The 14122-nt window shown below is 58.3% G+C and overlaps 1 protein-coding gene and 1 long non-coding RNA gene across 3 annotated transcripts in view; one reads left to right on the plus strand and one right to left on the minus strand.

Moving 5' to 3' along the window:
* Window positions 1-4912, minus strand: part of Dab2ip (DAB2 interacting protein) — a 241180-nt gene extending 236268 nt beyond the window's left edge. Inside the window, exon 1 of the mRNA XM_047524503.1 lies at window positions 4724-4912. Coding sequence (XP_047380459.1) covers window positions 4724-4763 — 40 coding nt within the window. The 5' untranslated portion in view covers window positions 4764-4912. The remainder of the gene's footprint in view (window positions 1-4723) is intronic.
* LOC124964363 (uncharacterized) lies at window positions 4556-13014 on the plus strand. Of its 2 annotated transcripts, none has more exons than XR_007104939.1 (7): window positions 4556-4877; window positions 4965-5099; window positions 8000-8273; window positions 9474-9638; window positions 9725-9898; window positions 10964-11094; window positions 12144-13014. It is a non-coding gene; the product is annotated as an uncharacterized LOC124964363 (long non-coding RNA). The 2 variants fall into 2 exon arrangements; XR_007104940.1 differs by having other exon boundaries at window positions 4556-4724.
* Window positions 13015-14122: the final 1108 nt, after the last annotated feature.

Below are 14122 nucleotides of genomic sequence, written 5' to 3' on the forward strand. Positions count from 1 at the left end.
GCCTAGGAGACACTGGTTCAGGGAACAGGTTTCTCAGTGGAACAAACCTTTGTGATTCCTGGCTACACTAGCTGTGTGACTTAGGTCAAGTCACTCAACCTCTCTGAGCTTCAGTTTCCTCACCTCGAGCAGGAGAATGATAATACCTCATTGGATGGGTGGGGACGGGAATTGAGGTGAAGAATGAACCACACTCCCAGCTCTGCTGAGATGATTTTTAAGACCAGCCTCTATGTGCTGCCAGTTGAGGCCAATTCCCTTGATGGCATTTCAGCCTCCCTCTCTGCAGGGAAGGGCCAGGGAGTAGTGACATCAGGCCCCTGACAGCTTCCAGCTCAAAATAGCCTTTTCTTTCGACTGACTCCATTCCGTCACAGCTGCTTCTGCCTCCTGCTGTCCCCGCTGAGCCAACGTGTTCCCTGCCACGCAGTGCCCTGCACCCTGGGAGGCAGATCTCCCAGGGCAGGTGGAGGGGCCTCCGGGTGCCAGCTCGGGCGCATCGATGGCCCTCAGAGCAGGCAGCACTGTAAAGCTCCGGGCACTGCAGCCGGAGGGGCCTGGATTCAGATCCCACCGTGCTTAACTCTGCTCTGGGACAGTCATTCACCCCCCTCGAGCCTCAGTTTCTTCATCTGGAAAATGGGCTAGCAGCAACCTGCCAGGTCATGAGATTGAAACAGAGGGCGCACACAGCAGGCCCCTCCTGGACCCTGGCATGGGGCCAGTGCTCAATAAGCAGGACTCGTTCTTATACCTGCACCAGCCACATCCATCTACCTCCCACTGGGGCCTCCCAGTGACCCTGGGCTGGTGTCCTTGCTGACTGTTGTCTGGAAGAAATGGAGGGTTCTGAGCTCCTGAGTGACCTCTTCCACCCCAGGATTTCCGAAGCATCCGGCCCTCCGGAGCATTCACGGGAGCCCCTATCTCACCAGCTTGCTCCCACCTGAATCGTAGATACCCCCACCAGGCGTCCAGCCTCACACGCGCCTCTCTCTCCTCCGAAGCGCCAAGACCCCTGTAGCAGCAGGCAGGTCAGGGCTGGGTCCTCATTTTCCAGGTGAGGAAGTTGAAGCTGAGTGAGGATGGGGACTGACCCCCGGCCACCCACGCCAAAGAGAGCTGGGGTGAGGCTCAGGCCACAGGAAGGGGAGAGCAGGCCGGGTCTGAGTCTCCTTTAGAATCTGGATGGTGGGAACTGGAACCCTTGGGGCTTGGAGCCCGGCACTCTCAACAGAAGCCCAGAGGTGGGGAGGAGGCCTGGGGGTGCAGAGCAGGCCAAGCGCGGGGTCCAGCGGGGGCCGCGGGCTCGACCAGCCGCTCACCACTCCTTCGCTGATTCAGTCGCTCGTTGGTTTACAGCCCGCGTGCACTGGGCACTGCTCGGACCAGGCGCCGTGAGACCCTGGAATAGGTGGCGGACCAGGCGGGGCCCGGCCCTCAGGCATCTTCACAGTCCTAAGTAGGAGTCTGGCTAATGACCAGGGAATCAAAACGCACCCGACCCAGGAGCCGCAAGACAGGCGGGAGGCGCCATCGGCGCAGCGGAAGCAGGCAGGACCCACAAGACCGCCAGGAGAAAGGTCTCGCCGGGCAAGACTCTGGCCCGTCAGGCTGCCTCTCGTCCCCTTCCTTGGCCATCCCAAGGCAGACGGGAGGAGGAGCTTCTCTGAAAGACAGCTCTCGATGGAGCCGCACCCCCAGCCACAGCGCTGCCGTCCCCAGTTTTGTCCCCATGGAGACCCCGGAGCCCTCGGTGTCTCCTGGGCATTCATTCACGCCCTCACTCACCCTGCCAGCGTTTGTTGGCTGTTTACCGCAGGCTGGTCAGACAGCTGCGCCCTGGGCATACTGAGAGTTTAGAGGTGAGCGGTGGTCACCCAGGTTAAATGCATGAGAGCGCCTAGCGCCAACAAGAGCAGTTCCTACAAAGGACGAGCGGGACTCAGAGAGTGGAGTCTCATTGGATGGACTGGGGGAATATGGTCTAGGGAAGGCTTCTCCGAGGAGTTGACTTTTCATTTGATTTTGGGATAAGGAAGAAGAGTCAGTTCCATGAAGAGTTAGAGGAAGAATAGGTAGACGAAGACAGCATGTGCAAAGGCCCTGGGGTGGGAAGAGTATTATAAAAAGATCAGATCTGTATGGCTGGGACCTAAACAGGGAGGAGGTAAAGAAAGAGGTGTCAGATGGTGCAGGGAGGCAGAGAGGCAGATCTGATAGCATGGCCAGAGGGAGAGGTCCGGAAGAGGCCAGAAAGAAAATGAGAAAGAAATAGATGAAAACCAGGAGTGAGACTACTCCAGAAGCTGGGTGAAGAAAGCGCTTTGAGAGGGCAGGTGTCGGGGAGGACTCCTGTGTCCTCGTGACATTCCCGAGATGAGGCCCTCAACACCGTTACTGGAGATGAGGCCTCTAAGGACCTTATTTAATGAAGGGGCAGTGAGTGGTTCCTGAGCCAATAGGACCACATGCCTACAGGACACCAGAGTGGTTGCTTTCCCTCTACACACACACACACACACACACACACACACATGCGCGCACGCCAAGGGAAGACCAGGAAAAAACTTAGCGGAAAGGGGCCATTTTGGTTGGAATATGGATGTTGGACTCCAAGCCTCCAGAAGAGTGAGGGGAAGATTTCCTCTCCTGAAATCTCTGTTGTTCAAGCCCTCAGTCTACAGTGTTCTCAAGAGCTGACAGAGGGGACCAGCGGCCTACGACCTGAGGAGTCTCCTCCTGGGGAAGCTTTCCTGGACTCAAGCGTGGGGTTAGAGGGGCCACAAGGCCGTCACGTCTCCCTCAGGGCATCGGCCTCTCTCCCAGGCCGACTCTGGAATGGCACAAAGGCAGAGACCAGGTTTGACTTATTCTTGGACCTGAAAGTGTCGAATGAATGAATGCAGAACCAGGGTCCAGAGAGGGGACCAGGACAGCACCTTCAGCTTTAGAATCAGGGCCGTGCTGGAGAGGCCGAGCCTCCATTCCAGGAGAGTCAGGGCCCATGCCCCTCCTGCCTGCCCTCTGTCCAAGTCTTCCTCTTCCTCTCCGACACCAGACACCTCGCTGCCTGACCGGCATCCAGGAGACCAGCAGCAGCTTGGGGTCAGGGCAGGGGGAGGGCTCTTGGGTTAGGGTGGAGGCGGCCCCAGTTTCTGGGCTTACCCCGCCCACCGGGTGCCCCTAGCAGAACTGGAGGACAGCAAGTTGGGGCTGTGGGTTTCTGGAACGGCACTGGATGGGGAGATGGAGATTTGAGGAATCTGGAAATTTGCCTGACTCTGGCTTGATCCCCGTGCGGCCCCCAGCACTGGACCCTCCGTGGGACAGCATCCAGCAGCTCTGTGCCAGGCCTCAAGTGCACAGCTCTGGACGTAGGCAGGCCCCTCTCCCACCCCAGACTCTGCCCCCAACCTTCCCAGGGATCTCGTGCCTCGGAATCCATCCTCGGATCGTTGGTTGTCTCCCAATCCAGGCTGGGAGCCCTTCCAGGCCAAGAGCCCTCTTTCCTTTACCCTCCTCCCTCTTCCCTTCCCCTCCCTTCCTCCTGGCACTAAGCTAATTCTCAGGACTGAGCTCCTCTTTCGTGCACCTCTGACCCCGACACAGAGGCTGGCACCTGGGGGTCACTCGGGGTGCACCAGCCGGCCACCTGACTGCCTAAAAAAGCTGGGTGTGCAGCCAGTCCTGGCCAAGCTCCCCGGGGATTGCAGCTCAGAACGTGGCAAAGGCCCTCTCCCTGGAAGGAGCTGGGCTGCCGCGCGGGGGGAAGGGAGTGTGGCCTTGACTCCGTGCCAGGCAGCCAGGCCTGGCTGGAGTAGGGGCGTCCAGAGGAAAAGGAGACTGAGGACCCAGGAGGACCCGATCCCCTCGAAGGCTGATCTGAGCTGGAAGGAGGCCGCCCCTCCTCACCGGGCCTTCTCCCCAGGGAGCCTCAAACCTGCTCGCTTGGTCCCTCGCCACACGCCTGCCCCTGCCTCCCTCTGTTGCCCGGAGATAGCCACAGTGTGCTCAGCATCCTGCTGACCCGGCAGCAGCGGGGCCAAGTGAGCCGCCCGGAGAGCTGGGGTACCTTGGTCCCTGGGCTCCCCGCCTGCAGAAACTGCCTTGGAGGAACCACTCTGGGTGGCTTACGAACCCCTTCCCTGGACCCTGGACCCTGGGCCGGCCTGTCCCAGGCAACTTTTCCCCAACCCTCTGCCCAGGGCTGCCAGTGGCCTGGAAGACCGGGCAGGGGCAGCTCCCTGGTGGCCGCCTGGGGGCCCCTGTCCACGGGGAGCACTGTCAGCTTGAGTCCTGGCCTTTAATTACCGGGTGCATCCCTGTCGCCTGCTCCTTCTCTGTTTATCTGCAGGATTTCACTAATTGAATCTGCCACGGCAGCGTGCCGCCCCGGGGACCGCCAGCGAGGCGGGCAGAGGCGGACACACAGGGGCTGCAAACTTCCTCCCTCGCCTTCCCGGCCGAGAGTGGAGCACGGCAGCCCAGGAGCTCCCCTTGCCCTGCACCCTGCCCCTGGCTGCCCAGCCCCGGGGCACCCTTGGGCGCTGTGCCCCGTGACCCAGGGCAGCCTTGCCCACCCAGAATCCCCGGCCCAGACAGTGCCAGCCGCCGGGCCACCTCCCCCTCCCATCCACTCAGACTCCTGAAGCGGAGGAAAGTGCCTGAGCAGCCAGGCGAGGTCCCCAACTCCGCCAGTGAGCCGGCCAGCCTCACCTACCGTAGGCGCCGTCTTGGTCCAGGAGGGAGTCGGGCTCCATGGCGCGGGCCCCCAGCCCCCGGGCCCCCTGGTTTATGAACCGGGGCTGTCTCCATGGGCGTGCGGGCTTCTCCTTTTGTATTCCATCTGGCGGCTTCTCCAACTAGATGACTGGGTATTCCTGCGAGCAGGCCCCTTTCCAGCCCTCGCCTTCATACAGTACATTTAAAGTAGCAGTAACCTCTTTTTCCTCCCCCCGCAGCCTGGCTGGAAACATTAGAAGGGACCGAGGCGGCGAGATGTCTAAAATAGGAAGACGCCGGGGACGGTTGGCCTGGCTGCCCGCGACGCTGGCTGCGGGGATCTGGCCCGGCTGTACAGATGGAAAAGCTAAGAGGTGAGGCAGAGACAGGGCTTAACATCTGGAAGCCGGCTCTGGGGCCCCGAGGGCCTGTGGGAAGAGGGGGAGGCTGACCCACTCGTGGGAGGGGGTGGGGGTCCACTCTGCTCACCACCCAGGACCCAAACCCCAGGGGCTTCTCCCAGGCCCTGCTGGAACCTCCCACTCAAATCTGTTCTCAGACATTTCCTGCAGTGTGGGGGATGCAGTAATTGACTCATCCATCCATTCAGTTAGTCACTAAATATTTTTTGAGCATCCAGTCCTCGCCAGACACCGTGCTGGGTCTGCAGCGGGGAGCGAGGCACAGCGTCTGGCCCCTTGCGGGGTAAACAGGTACAGGTGAACAGGTCATTGCGCCCTGGCGTGTGGGGGCAGGTGCCATGGGGACAGAGCGGGGGCCTCACCTGGCTGGGGTGTGAGCTGCAAGGCTTCCTGGAGGAATGGGCACCTAAGTGGGGACCTCAAGGACAGGTAGCAGCCAGCCAGGGAAGGACAGAGGAGCAATCACCTGCATGGGGTTCCGAAGAGTAGTGGAGCTGCGTGCCCCAGGTAAGTTCCAGGTGGTTGGAGCAGAGGGGACAGGGGCGGAGAGAGAGGGGCTGAGGTGTGAGGCTGGGCAGGGCCCAGGGGGGTGGTCTTGGTCCACGGAGTGGCAGGTCACCTGTTGTCCTTGGAAAGGCCCCTGCTCGCCATGTGAAAGAGGTGAGTACAGGGCAGAGCTGGACTAGGGAGGCTGTGGCCTTGACAAGAACAGCCATGAAGCACTGGGTAGGGTTTGTGAAGCACCCACCAGAGGCGGCCCGGGTTGGAGTGGTCGCCCACGTCGCCTCGTGTGAGCCTCACAATGGTCCCTTCTCATAGACCTGGTCATTGAACAGACAAGGACAAAGCAGGTTAGAGAGCTGAATGGACTTGTCCAGGGCCACAGCTACTGAGTGACTTCAGGGCAGAAAGGTCCCAGTCTTGGTGCTGGGGGTGGGGGAGGTCAAAGATGCTGCAGTTCATGGCCGTCTCCCTGTCGCCCAGGCACGCTCAGAATACAGGCCGGGCCCCCTCCTGCAGGGGAGGGAGAGCTCTGCCGGAGCCCAGTCAGGGAAGGCTGCCTGGGCGAGGAGGCCTTGACCGGGCAGAGAGAGAACAGGATCGGATGGGCTGAGCAGGGAGGGAAGGCATTTAGGCCGAGGGGACAGCAGGGGAAAGGCACGGAGGCCAGAAGGGGGACGGTAAGTGGTTGGGAGAAAGTCAGGGCTGAAGAGCAGGCAGGGAGCACCTGGGGGTGTGGGCTTGTTCCGGGGGGCAACGAGCTGCCCACTGTCCAGAAGACCTCTGTTCAGAGAATGACCTCCTTTGCCATATACGCCCGGGTCTTCCTGCAAGTGGCCCTCTCTCAGCCTCCGTCTGCACTGCACACAGGCAGGAGGGACCGCTCTGTTCCCACAGCATTGCTGGACACCAGGAGCCAAGCGTCAGTGACCTGCTTTTGGGTGACATGGCTCTGGGGTGGGTGGGGGGACGTCACAGGAGGGAGGAGGAGACAGAGAGATGGGCAGGAGGCTGGCCAGGTGACATGGAGGGGAGTCTACACAGGGTCCCTCTCAGCTACCCATGGCCGCCCCGTGGCCTCCAGAGGGCCAGTGGCTGCTGACGTGGCTCGCCTAACCACACAGAGGCTCCTCCTGTCCCCCAACCCTCCTCCCCCACCTTGGATGACATGGATTCTCACTCCCAACCTCCTGCTCCCTTAATTACAGGGAGGCCAGGCCCGACCCAGGCTGGCTGCAGGCTCCGGGCTCCCTGGTCCTCCTAATCAGTGGGTGTGCGGACAGGCCGTATGGGCGGGAGGCAGCCTAGGAGAGGGGACTCTGCCCTGGGGACCACCTGACCAATGGATGGGTCAGGCCCAGCGTGCCCCAGTTCTCCAGGGCCCTGGGAACCAATTTCATATAGGAACATGGAGAACTTTCTAGAAGAGTAGCTGAGAGGAGGGGGCTGAAGCGCTGGGCTTACATCTCAGCTCTGCCACCAAGGTCGGTGACACTGGGCGTTAGTTACTAAAGCCTTGTGAGTCTTACTCTCAGAATGGGGCCGCTCACAGCCCTAAGCTCAGAGGGTTCTTGTGCAGATTAAAGGGGATCATGAGCCTCAAAGGGCTTTGTGCGAGTCTGACTGGGCGTGTCCTAAGCACTCAGTAATGCTCATCCTTATATAAGCTTTTATAATCACAAGCTTTCTTCCCTTGCCACAGCCTGGTGAGGCAGGGCTGGAGGTGGGGAGAATATGGGCCCATTTTACAGACAAGGACGCTGAGGCTTCAAAAGAAGCGACTTGTCTTAACCGACTCCGGATAAGGCTCAGGCTGCATCCTTCCCTCAGCTATGCCCCCAGTACCTGCTGAGAACAGGAAGTGGGTCTTGAGGAAGGAAGACCTGGGCCTACATCCTGGCTGTGCGGCCAAGTCGTGGTGTGACCCAGAGTGAGGCTCTACCCTCCCTGGGCGCCACCTTCCTCACCGTCAAGGAATAGTTGGATTAACCTGACCCCTCTCCACCCATTTCCCTCTTTTTGTGAATCAGTTGTGTTTAGATATGCAAACAGAGCTCCTCCGCTCCGGGATTCATTTACAATAAATGTATATTGCACATCAGGCCCCAGGTTCCATTTCCCGCCAGGGGGGCGAACTACGTCAGCACAGTCAGACTCTTCTCCTTCCGTTTAGTGGCTACACAACTTTCCACCCTTTGGCTGTGTCCCTCCTGGTGGACACCTAGATTGCTGCCCTTTGTTGGTCACAATAAGCAATGTTGCAATGAATTATTATTATTATTATTTTGGTACCGGGTATTGAACCCAGGGCTGCACATCTTCAATCCTTTTTATTTTTTATTTGGAAACAGGGTCTTGCTAAGTTGCTGAAGCTGGCCTCAAACTCTCGATCCTCCTGCCTCAGCCTCCCGAGACACCGGGATTACAGTGTGCACCACCACACCTAGCTGCCATGAATATCTTGACTGTACCCTGTGCACACCTGTCTAATGATCTCCAAGTGGTAAAACCGTCAATACAGAGTTGCTGGGTTGGAAAGCACCTGCTTTGGTACATTCCCAGCGTGACTGCAAAAGGCATTCAGACCCCATCTGGATCTTATGTTCATTCCACCAACAGTTACAGGTGCTGATTTTATGCCCAGTCCTCTCCTAGCATCTGGGATGGACAGTGTCTCTTCTTGCATGGCTTTATATTCTATTTGGAGAAAGAGGAGGGCTATTTAGAAAATTAACTCTGGGCCCAGAGGAATAAATTCTGAGTACTAACTTGACCAGCAAGGTGGCTCCAGGGAGCCAGTCTCGGGGGGGGGCGGGGCCCCTGCAAGGGCTACGGGAGTGAGCCTGGCAGGCAGGAGGCCAGAGTGGCTGGGGCTGGGTGCTTGGGTGGAAGAGTGGCCCAAGAGGAGAGGGAAAGGTCACGGGGCTGCTCCGTGGAGAGCCTGTGGGCCAGGGAGTGTGGGGGCCATTTTGGGTTGAAACAGGGTAATGACCTGAGGGGCTCCCTGGCTGCTGTGTGGGAAGTGGACTCGGGGAGACCAGGTAGGGCCCTGCTCTAACCCACTGATGTCAAGGTGCAGGGACCTCCAGCCGGAACTGGGGGCGGAAACGGAGAAAAGCGCACAGGTTCTGGACCCGCTTGCGGAGCTCCGGTGCAGCTAAACCATCCGAGTGGAAGCAGGGAAGGAAATGTGCCGGGAAGGCTGGGAGGCGCTGGACGGAGCCGCGGGCTGGTCTTTGGAGCCGAGGCTGCAGCAGCAGAGCTCAGGGCGGCAGGAAGGACGGGGTCTTGATCCAAGAGCCAAAGCGCCCCAGCACAGCTGGACGTGTGCTCCCACGCACACCCCATCCAGCAGCAGTGGCCTGGCACCCCAGCTAATTAAATGAGCTAAGTGGTCACCAGTGGCCGCTGGCCCGAGTCTGGCTGAGCGAAGGACACCGGTGGGAGGGGATGAGGGGACAGGCGCCCCGTGGTGGGCATGTGGGAGGCAGGCACCTGCTGGCTGGCTTGCTCACCGTCTGCCTGCTGGGAAGGACACAGCCAGCCAAGTCCTGGGCTGGGCCCAGGACACATGCGAGAGGAATCAAAACCCAGAGATCTAAAAGCTAGAAGAGGGTAAAGCAGGGGCGTGAAGGGGGAGCCATCAGCTCATCGAGTCGAGAAAGCTTTTGCAAAGGAGGGACCGGCTGAGCTGGACTGTGAGGGATGAAGAGGAGTCTCCGCAGCTGCAGCAGGACAGGCGTGTGCCCCTATTGCGTGGGTCCCACAGCCTGGGCTGCATGTGCTTTCAAGTTATTTTCTGCTCTGGGTTCTGATTTTCTGTAGCCAGCCTCCTGTCCAAGGCCAAACGGAGCCTCCGAGGAGCCCACAGCCTCCGGCTGCTCCCCACCTGCTGAGCTGGGGTGGAACTGATGTGACCGGCACCCAGCATGTCGCTGCGCTCAGGCCGTCACAGGTGTGCTCCAGCCTGGCTCCTGCTCCTGCCTCCTGGTGAGCCGCCAGGGGCTTGCGTGGGCTGCCGCCTCCCTGCGCTCTCCACCTCCTCTCTTATTATCATTACTCTCTACCTCTCCTAGCCTGGCTCTAAGAACGGGGTTTCTCCCAGAGAGGACATGCTCAGCCATGAGGACCTGCCTGGGTCCAAATCCCAGCTCCCAATCACCTGCTGGGCCCATGATTCCCCTCATTGGTGCCTTGGATTCCTCATCTGTAACGGGAAGGCTGAGAGGAGAACGGGGTCACCAAGACAGGTAGGATGTACGCTAGGACCGGGGCCAGAGGAGGTGCCCAGTGCTCTGAATCCAGCCTGCGTGGGCTGCCCTCTCCCACTTCATCACCTCCTCCCGCCCTCCCTCCAGCCACATGCCTCCTGGGTTTCTTTCCCTTTTCCCCTTAGGTACTGGGGATTGAACCCAGGGCTGCTCTACCACTGAGCCACACCACAGCCCTTTTTATTTTTTATTTTGAGACAGGGGCTCACACTCACTATTTTGCCCAGTCTGACCTTAAGCTTGCAATCCTCCGGCCTCAGCCTCCTGAGTTGCTGGGACTGAAGGCCTGCCCCACCCCGCCCTGGTTCCTCCTTGTTTTCTTTTGAACTGCCCAAGGCCAGCACGCGCACCCCAGGATTTCCCTATTTCCTCTGCTTGGAGCGAGGCCTCCAAGCAGAGGGAGAGCGGGCCTCAGGTCTCATGCAGCCTCCTCCAGAGCCCCCTCCCCTGCCCCTGCCTACTTTCCTTCCTGGAACTCAGGCCGCCTGAAGTGTAGCTCCACATTTATCTGAATATCCCCTGGCAGCCCTGGCTGAGTCCCCAGCACCTACCTCAGGGGACCCCCAATAAAGGCTTAAGGGGGGAAATGCTCACGGGGCGACTGTTAGCAGTAATCGTCCCCCACCCCCAGCCCGCACACCCTCCCAGGAGCCCTCTGAAGGCGGCAGGGCTCTCCGCGAAGACACGCCCCTCTGTCTCTCCCTGCATCCTAATGCTCCCGGCTGCACCAGATCGGCCCTTCTCATGAAGGGCTGGAAACCCAGGACCAGAGCGGGCAGGGAAGCCAGAGGGTCATGGAGGCTGTTTGCGGAGGGTTTGCGGAGCCCAGGTTCACAGCTGAGTGGCTGAGAAGGGGCGGAGCTGGGGTTGGGACCTCACCACCCCAGTGGGCAACACCACCCAGTTGGGAGGGAGGCTGTGGGGATGGGGCTGGTGGGGAGGGACCGAGTGGAAAAGGGCCTGGGAGAGAGAGGCCAAGAAGAGAGGCCCTGCTTTACCTCCTGAGCCTCTCAGCCACTGGCCTCCTCCAACCCCTGCATTTAGAAAGTCAGCTCTGCTTCCTTGGATCCTTCAAAGGCCTCAAAACCTAGGATTGGAACCTTCCAACAAGTTCTGAGCCACTCCCTGGTCCCAGCGCATGACACGAGGCAGGCCCTGTCAGCGACCCCAGGGAGGTAAGGAGGGGCCGGGGACAGCCAGCTCCTTCCGAAGACAGGGACCCACGTGCCCGCGGGGGTAGGGCCTGTGAGTTCCAGTCCTCTCAGGGAATCCCAATCAGAGTTGTCCTGAGGAAACCTGAGAAGGAAGTGCAGATCCCCCTCACACGGGGAGGAAGCGGTAGGAGTCGGGCTCAAAATCTGGGCCGCCACACACCCCACTTCTGGGGCGCAATTAGAAACCTAATACCTGTGCGGTGCTCTCAGGAGGGCCCAGCAGCCACCCCCCGCCACCGCACGAGCTGATCCCAGGGCCAGCCCTCAACCACAAAGCCCCGTGGCCTCCCTGGCTGTGTGTTATCATTAAACAACCTCAGACCTTTCTGGAAAGAAGCAAGCTGGAAAAAAATGCCTGGAATTAGGGGATTTTTAGATTTTTAGGGCTGAGGGGAGGGGGAGGGGATGGTGGTCTGGGGTCCTCAAAGTTCCCCCAAATCATCAATTTCATGATGCACTGTAGGGCTTGACTTGAGATATCCCCGCTACAAGGTTCCATGATCCTACCTCATGTTCCCAGAAACCCTGGGGACACCAGTGTCCCCAGCCCCAGTACTCCTGCTGCAGGAGCCTGGTCAGGAGGCCGGGGCAGGGATGAGCCACAGGCTGGCCTGGAGGGAGGGGATCTTCAGCAGCAGGCAGGGCCAGCACTCTCTGTCCCCTTGTCAACCCCCAGAGCTTGGCCTTGGTCATCACCTGGGAGAACCCCTGGAGTCCAGGGTCCCAGGTTGGGAGCAGCTGGAGCTCTCACCAGGGCAGACCCACAGGCAGCAGTCTCTTCTGACATCCTTGACCCCACTCTGCTTGCTTACCTCCCAGGACGGGGAACTCCCTCCCCCCCAGGCAATCCTCCCCGAGACACTATGTGGTTGGGTCCTGGCTCCGCTCTCTGTGGTCAGGCAGTGTGATTCCGCCCCAGGGAAGCCCCCGTAATCATCAGACCCTGCCGACATGAGCTCAGCCCTCTGCATTTCACCTGACCTCCCTGTTCCCCGCGGTTTCTTGGCTAGTGTTCAGGTTGGCGAGTCAGGAAAAACCTCAAGAAGCCTGAAAATTGACACGGCAATGACAGCAGCCCACGCGATTCAGCAAACTTTAGCCAGGGACCGTGCCAAGCGCTGGAGACCCAGAAATTAGTGAGCCAGAGAACCAGACCATAAGTATGTCCACTCAGATTGGGGGTGGGGGACACCCACCGGGTGAGGGCAGGGCTTGCAACCATTGCTTAGAGGGCTGGACGGACTCAAGAAAGCAAAGGCCCCGCTCGTTAGACCACAGAGCTGGCCGAGCGGCTCAGGACAGAGGTCACACATCAGGAATTGGCCAGCTTTCTGGAAAGGATCAGAGAGTGGACATTTTAAGCTTCCCATCACTGTTGCCAGCACTCGAACACTGACGTCATCAGTGGAAAGCACCACAGACAGCCGGCAAATGAATGAGCACGGCTGTGCACCAATAAGACTTCACTCGTTGACACTCAAATTGGAATTTCATATTTTCTTCTTGTGTCACAAATAATATTCTTCTTTTGATATTTTTTCCCAACCATTTAAAACTGCAAAAAAACAATTCTTAGCCCACAGGTTGTACAAGAATAGGCAACAGACCGTAGCCCTGCCACTTCTGTGTGGGGATGCTGGAGACCATGCTCGAGCACTGGAATTCTCCAGCAAGGTGTTCAGGGTGACATGGTCAGAGACTGGCAGCAGGCGCCATACTTACAGCCCTGGATGATGAATCGCCACTAATTCTTCAACCTACCTTCCTTCTAACCTGTCTGCCAGTCATTGCTAGCCATTAAGAGGCTAGGAAAATGTGTGTTTCCATCAACTGCTTTCACATGCATAGGGAAAATTTCTTTTAAAATGTAATTACAGAAGAGTATCAGCTTATTATCAAAAGTAAAGTCAATGAAGATATAAAGAGATGAATCGGGCGAAGTTTCTTTCAAATCCTACTCCCCACCTGGGGCGACCAAGGTCAGGGGGTGGGTGGATAAGTGTGAATCCAGGCTCTTTCTAATGCCCATGGACATGAACCTCATCCAGAGGCTTCATTATTTACACTGAACGCAGCTCATCCCGTAGGATTGTTTAATGACATGATTTATCACTTAGCAACTTAACCAGTATCTTCCTTTCTCAGCGCATAGATCCATCCTCTGATTTTTCGTGTGATCCATCAGGCCCTGGGCTGTGCCACATGCACCCAGGTGGCCCCAACTGTTGGGCATCCAGGTTGGGTCCTGTTTTATGTGATGACACACGATGCTGTCACCACCTGCCCCCAATCTGCACACATAGCTATCTTTGTACGCCAATGCTCGTCTTTGTATAGGAAAGATTCTCAGAAGCATAATTGCTGCATTAAAGGGCAGGACAACTTGAAAGAAATCAGGGTCCACGTGGCATTTGGGAGCAGTTTTCTTCATTGCTAGGAACAGGTATTGCAGATCCTCTGGGGCCTACCAGGCCCGTCAGAATCAGGAACCGTGGTGTCTCAGACTTTCCTGGATGACTCCAGGGCTCAGGCATCTTCAGAGTGGACTGATCTGCCTCCGCCTGCAGATTCAGGCAGGATACCCACCCAGGCAGCAACTCCTGGGGACAGTCAGTGCCTTGTCCACTGATCCATGCCTTCAGCAAGTCTTTATTGAGCACCGTTCTGACTTGAGTCCTCCGGCTACAGTGATGAGCCAATCACGCTCTTGCTGTTCTGGTCTTTGCCATCTGGCCAGGGTGTGTTTGTTCATTCAGGTATTTAACGATTATTTACTGAGGGTCTATTACATGCCTGATACTGTTCTAGGCACTGAGACTACAGCAGTGAACACAGAAGAAGAATCCCTGTCCCTCCAGAGATACAGTTCATGGAGGAGACAGACAGGAGCAAGTTAGTAAGAAAGACAGCAAGTACTGGGAGTCACTTTGTATGTAGACTGGCCAGGAGAGACCTCTCTGGGCAGAGGTCAGAAAGCAGGAGAGAGGGA

This window comes from Sciurus carolinensis, chromosome 14 (genome assembly GCF_902686445.1).
Source record: "Sciurus carolinensis chromosome 14, mSciCar1.2, whole genome shotgun sequence".
In the NCBI taxonomy this organism is placed as follows: domain Eukaryota; kingdom Metazoa; phylum Chordata; class Mammalia; order Rodentia; family Sciuridae; genus Sciurus; species Sciurus carolinensis.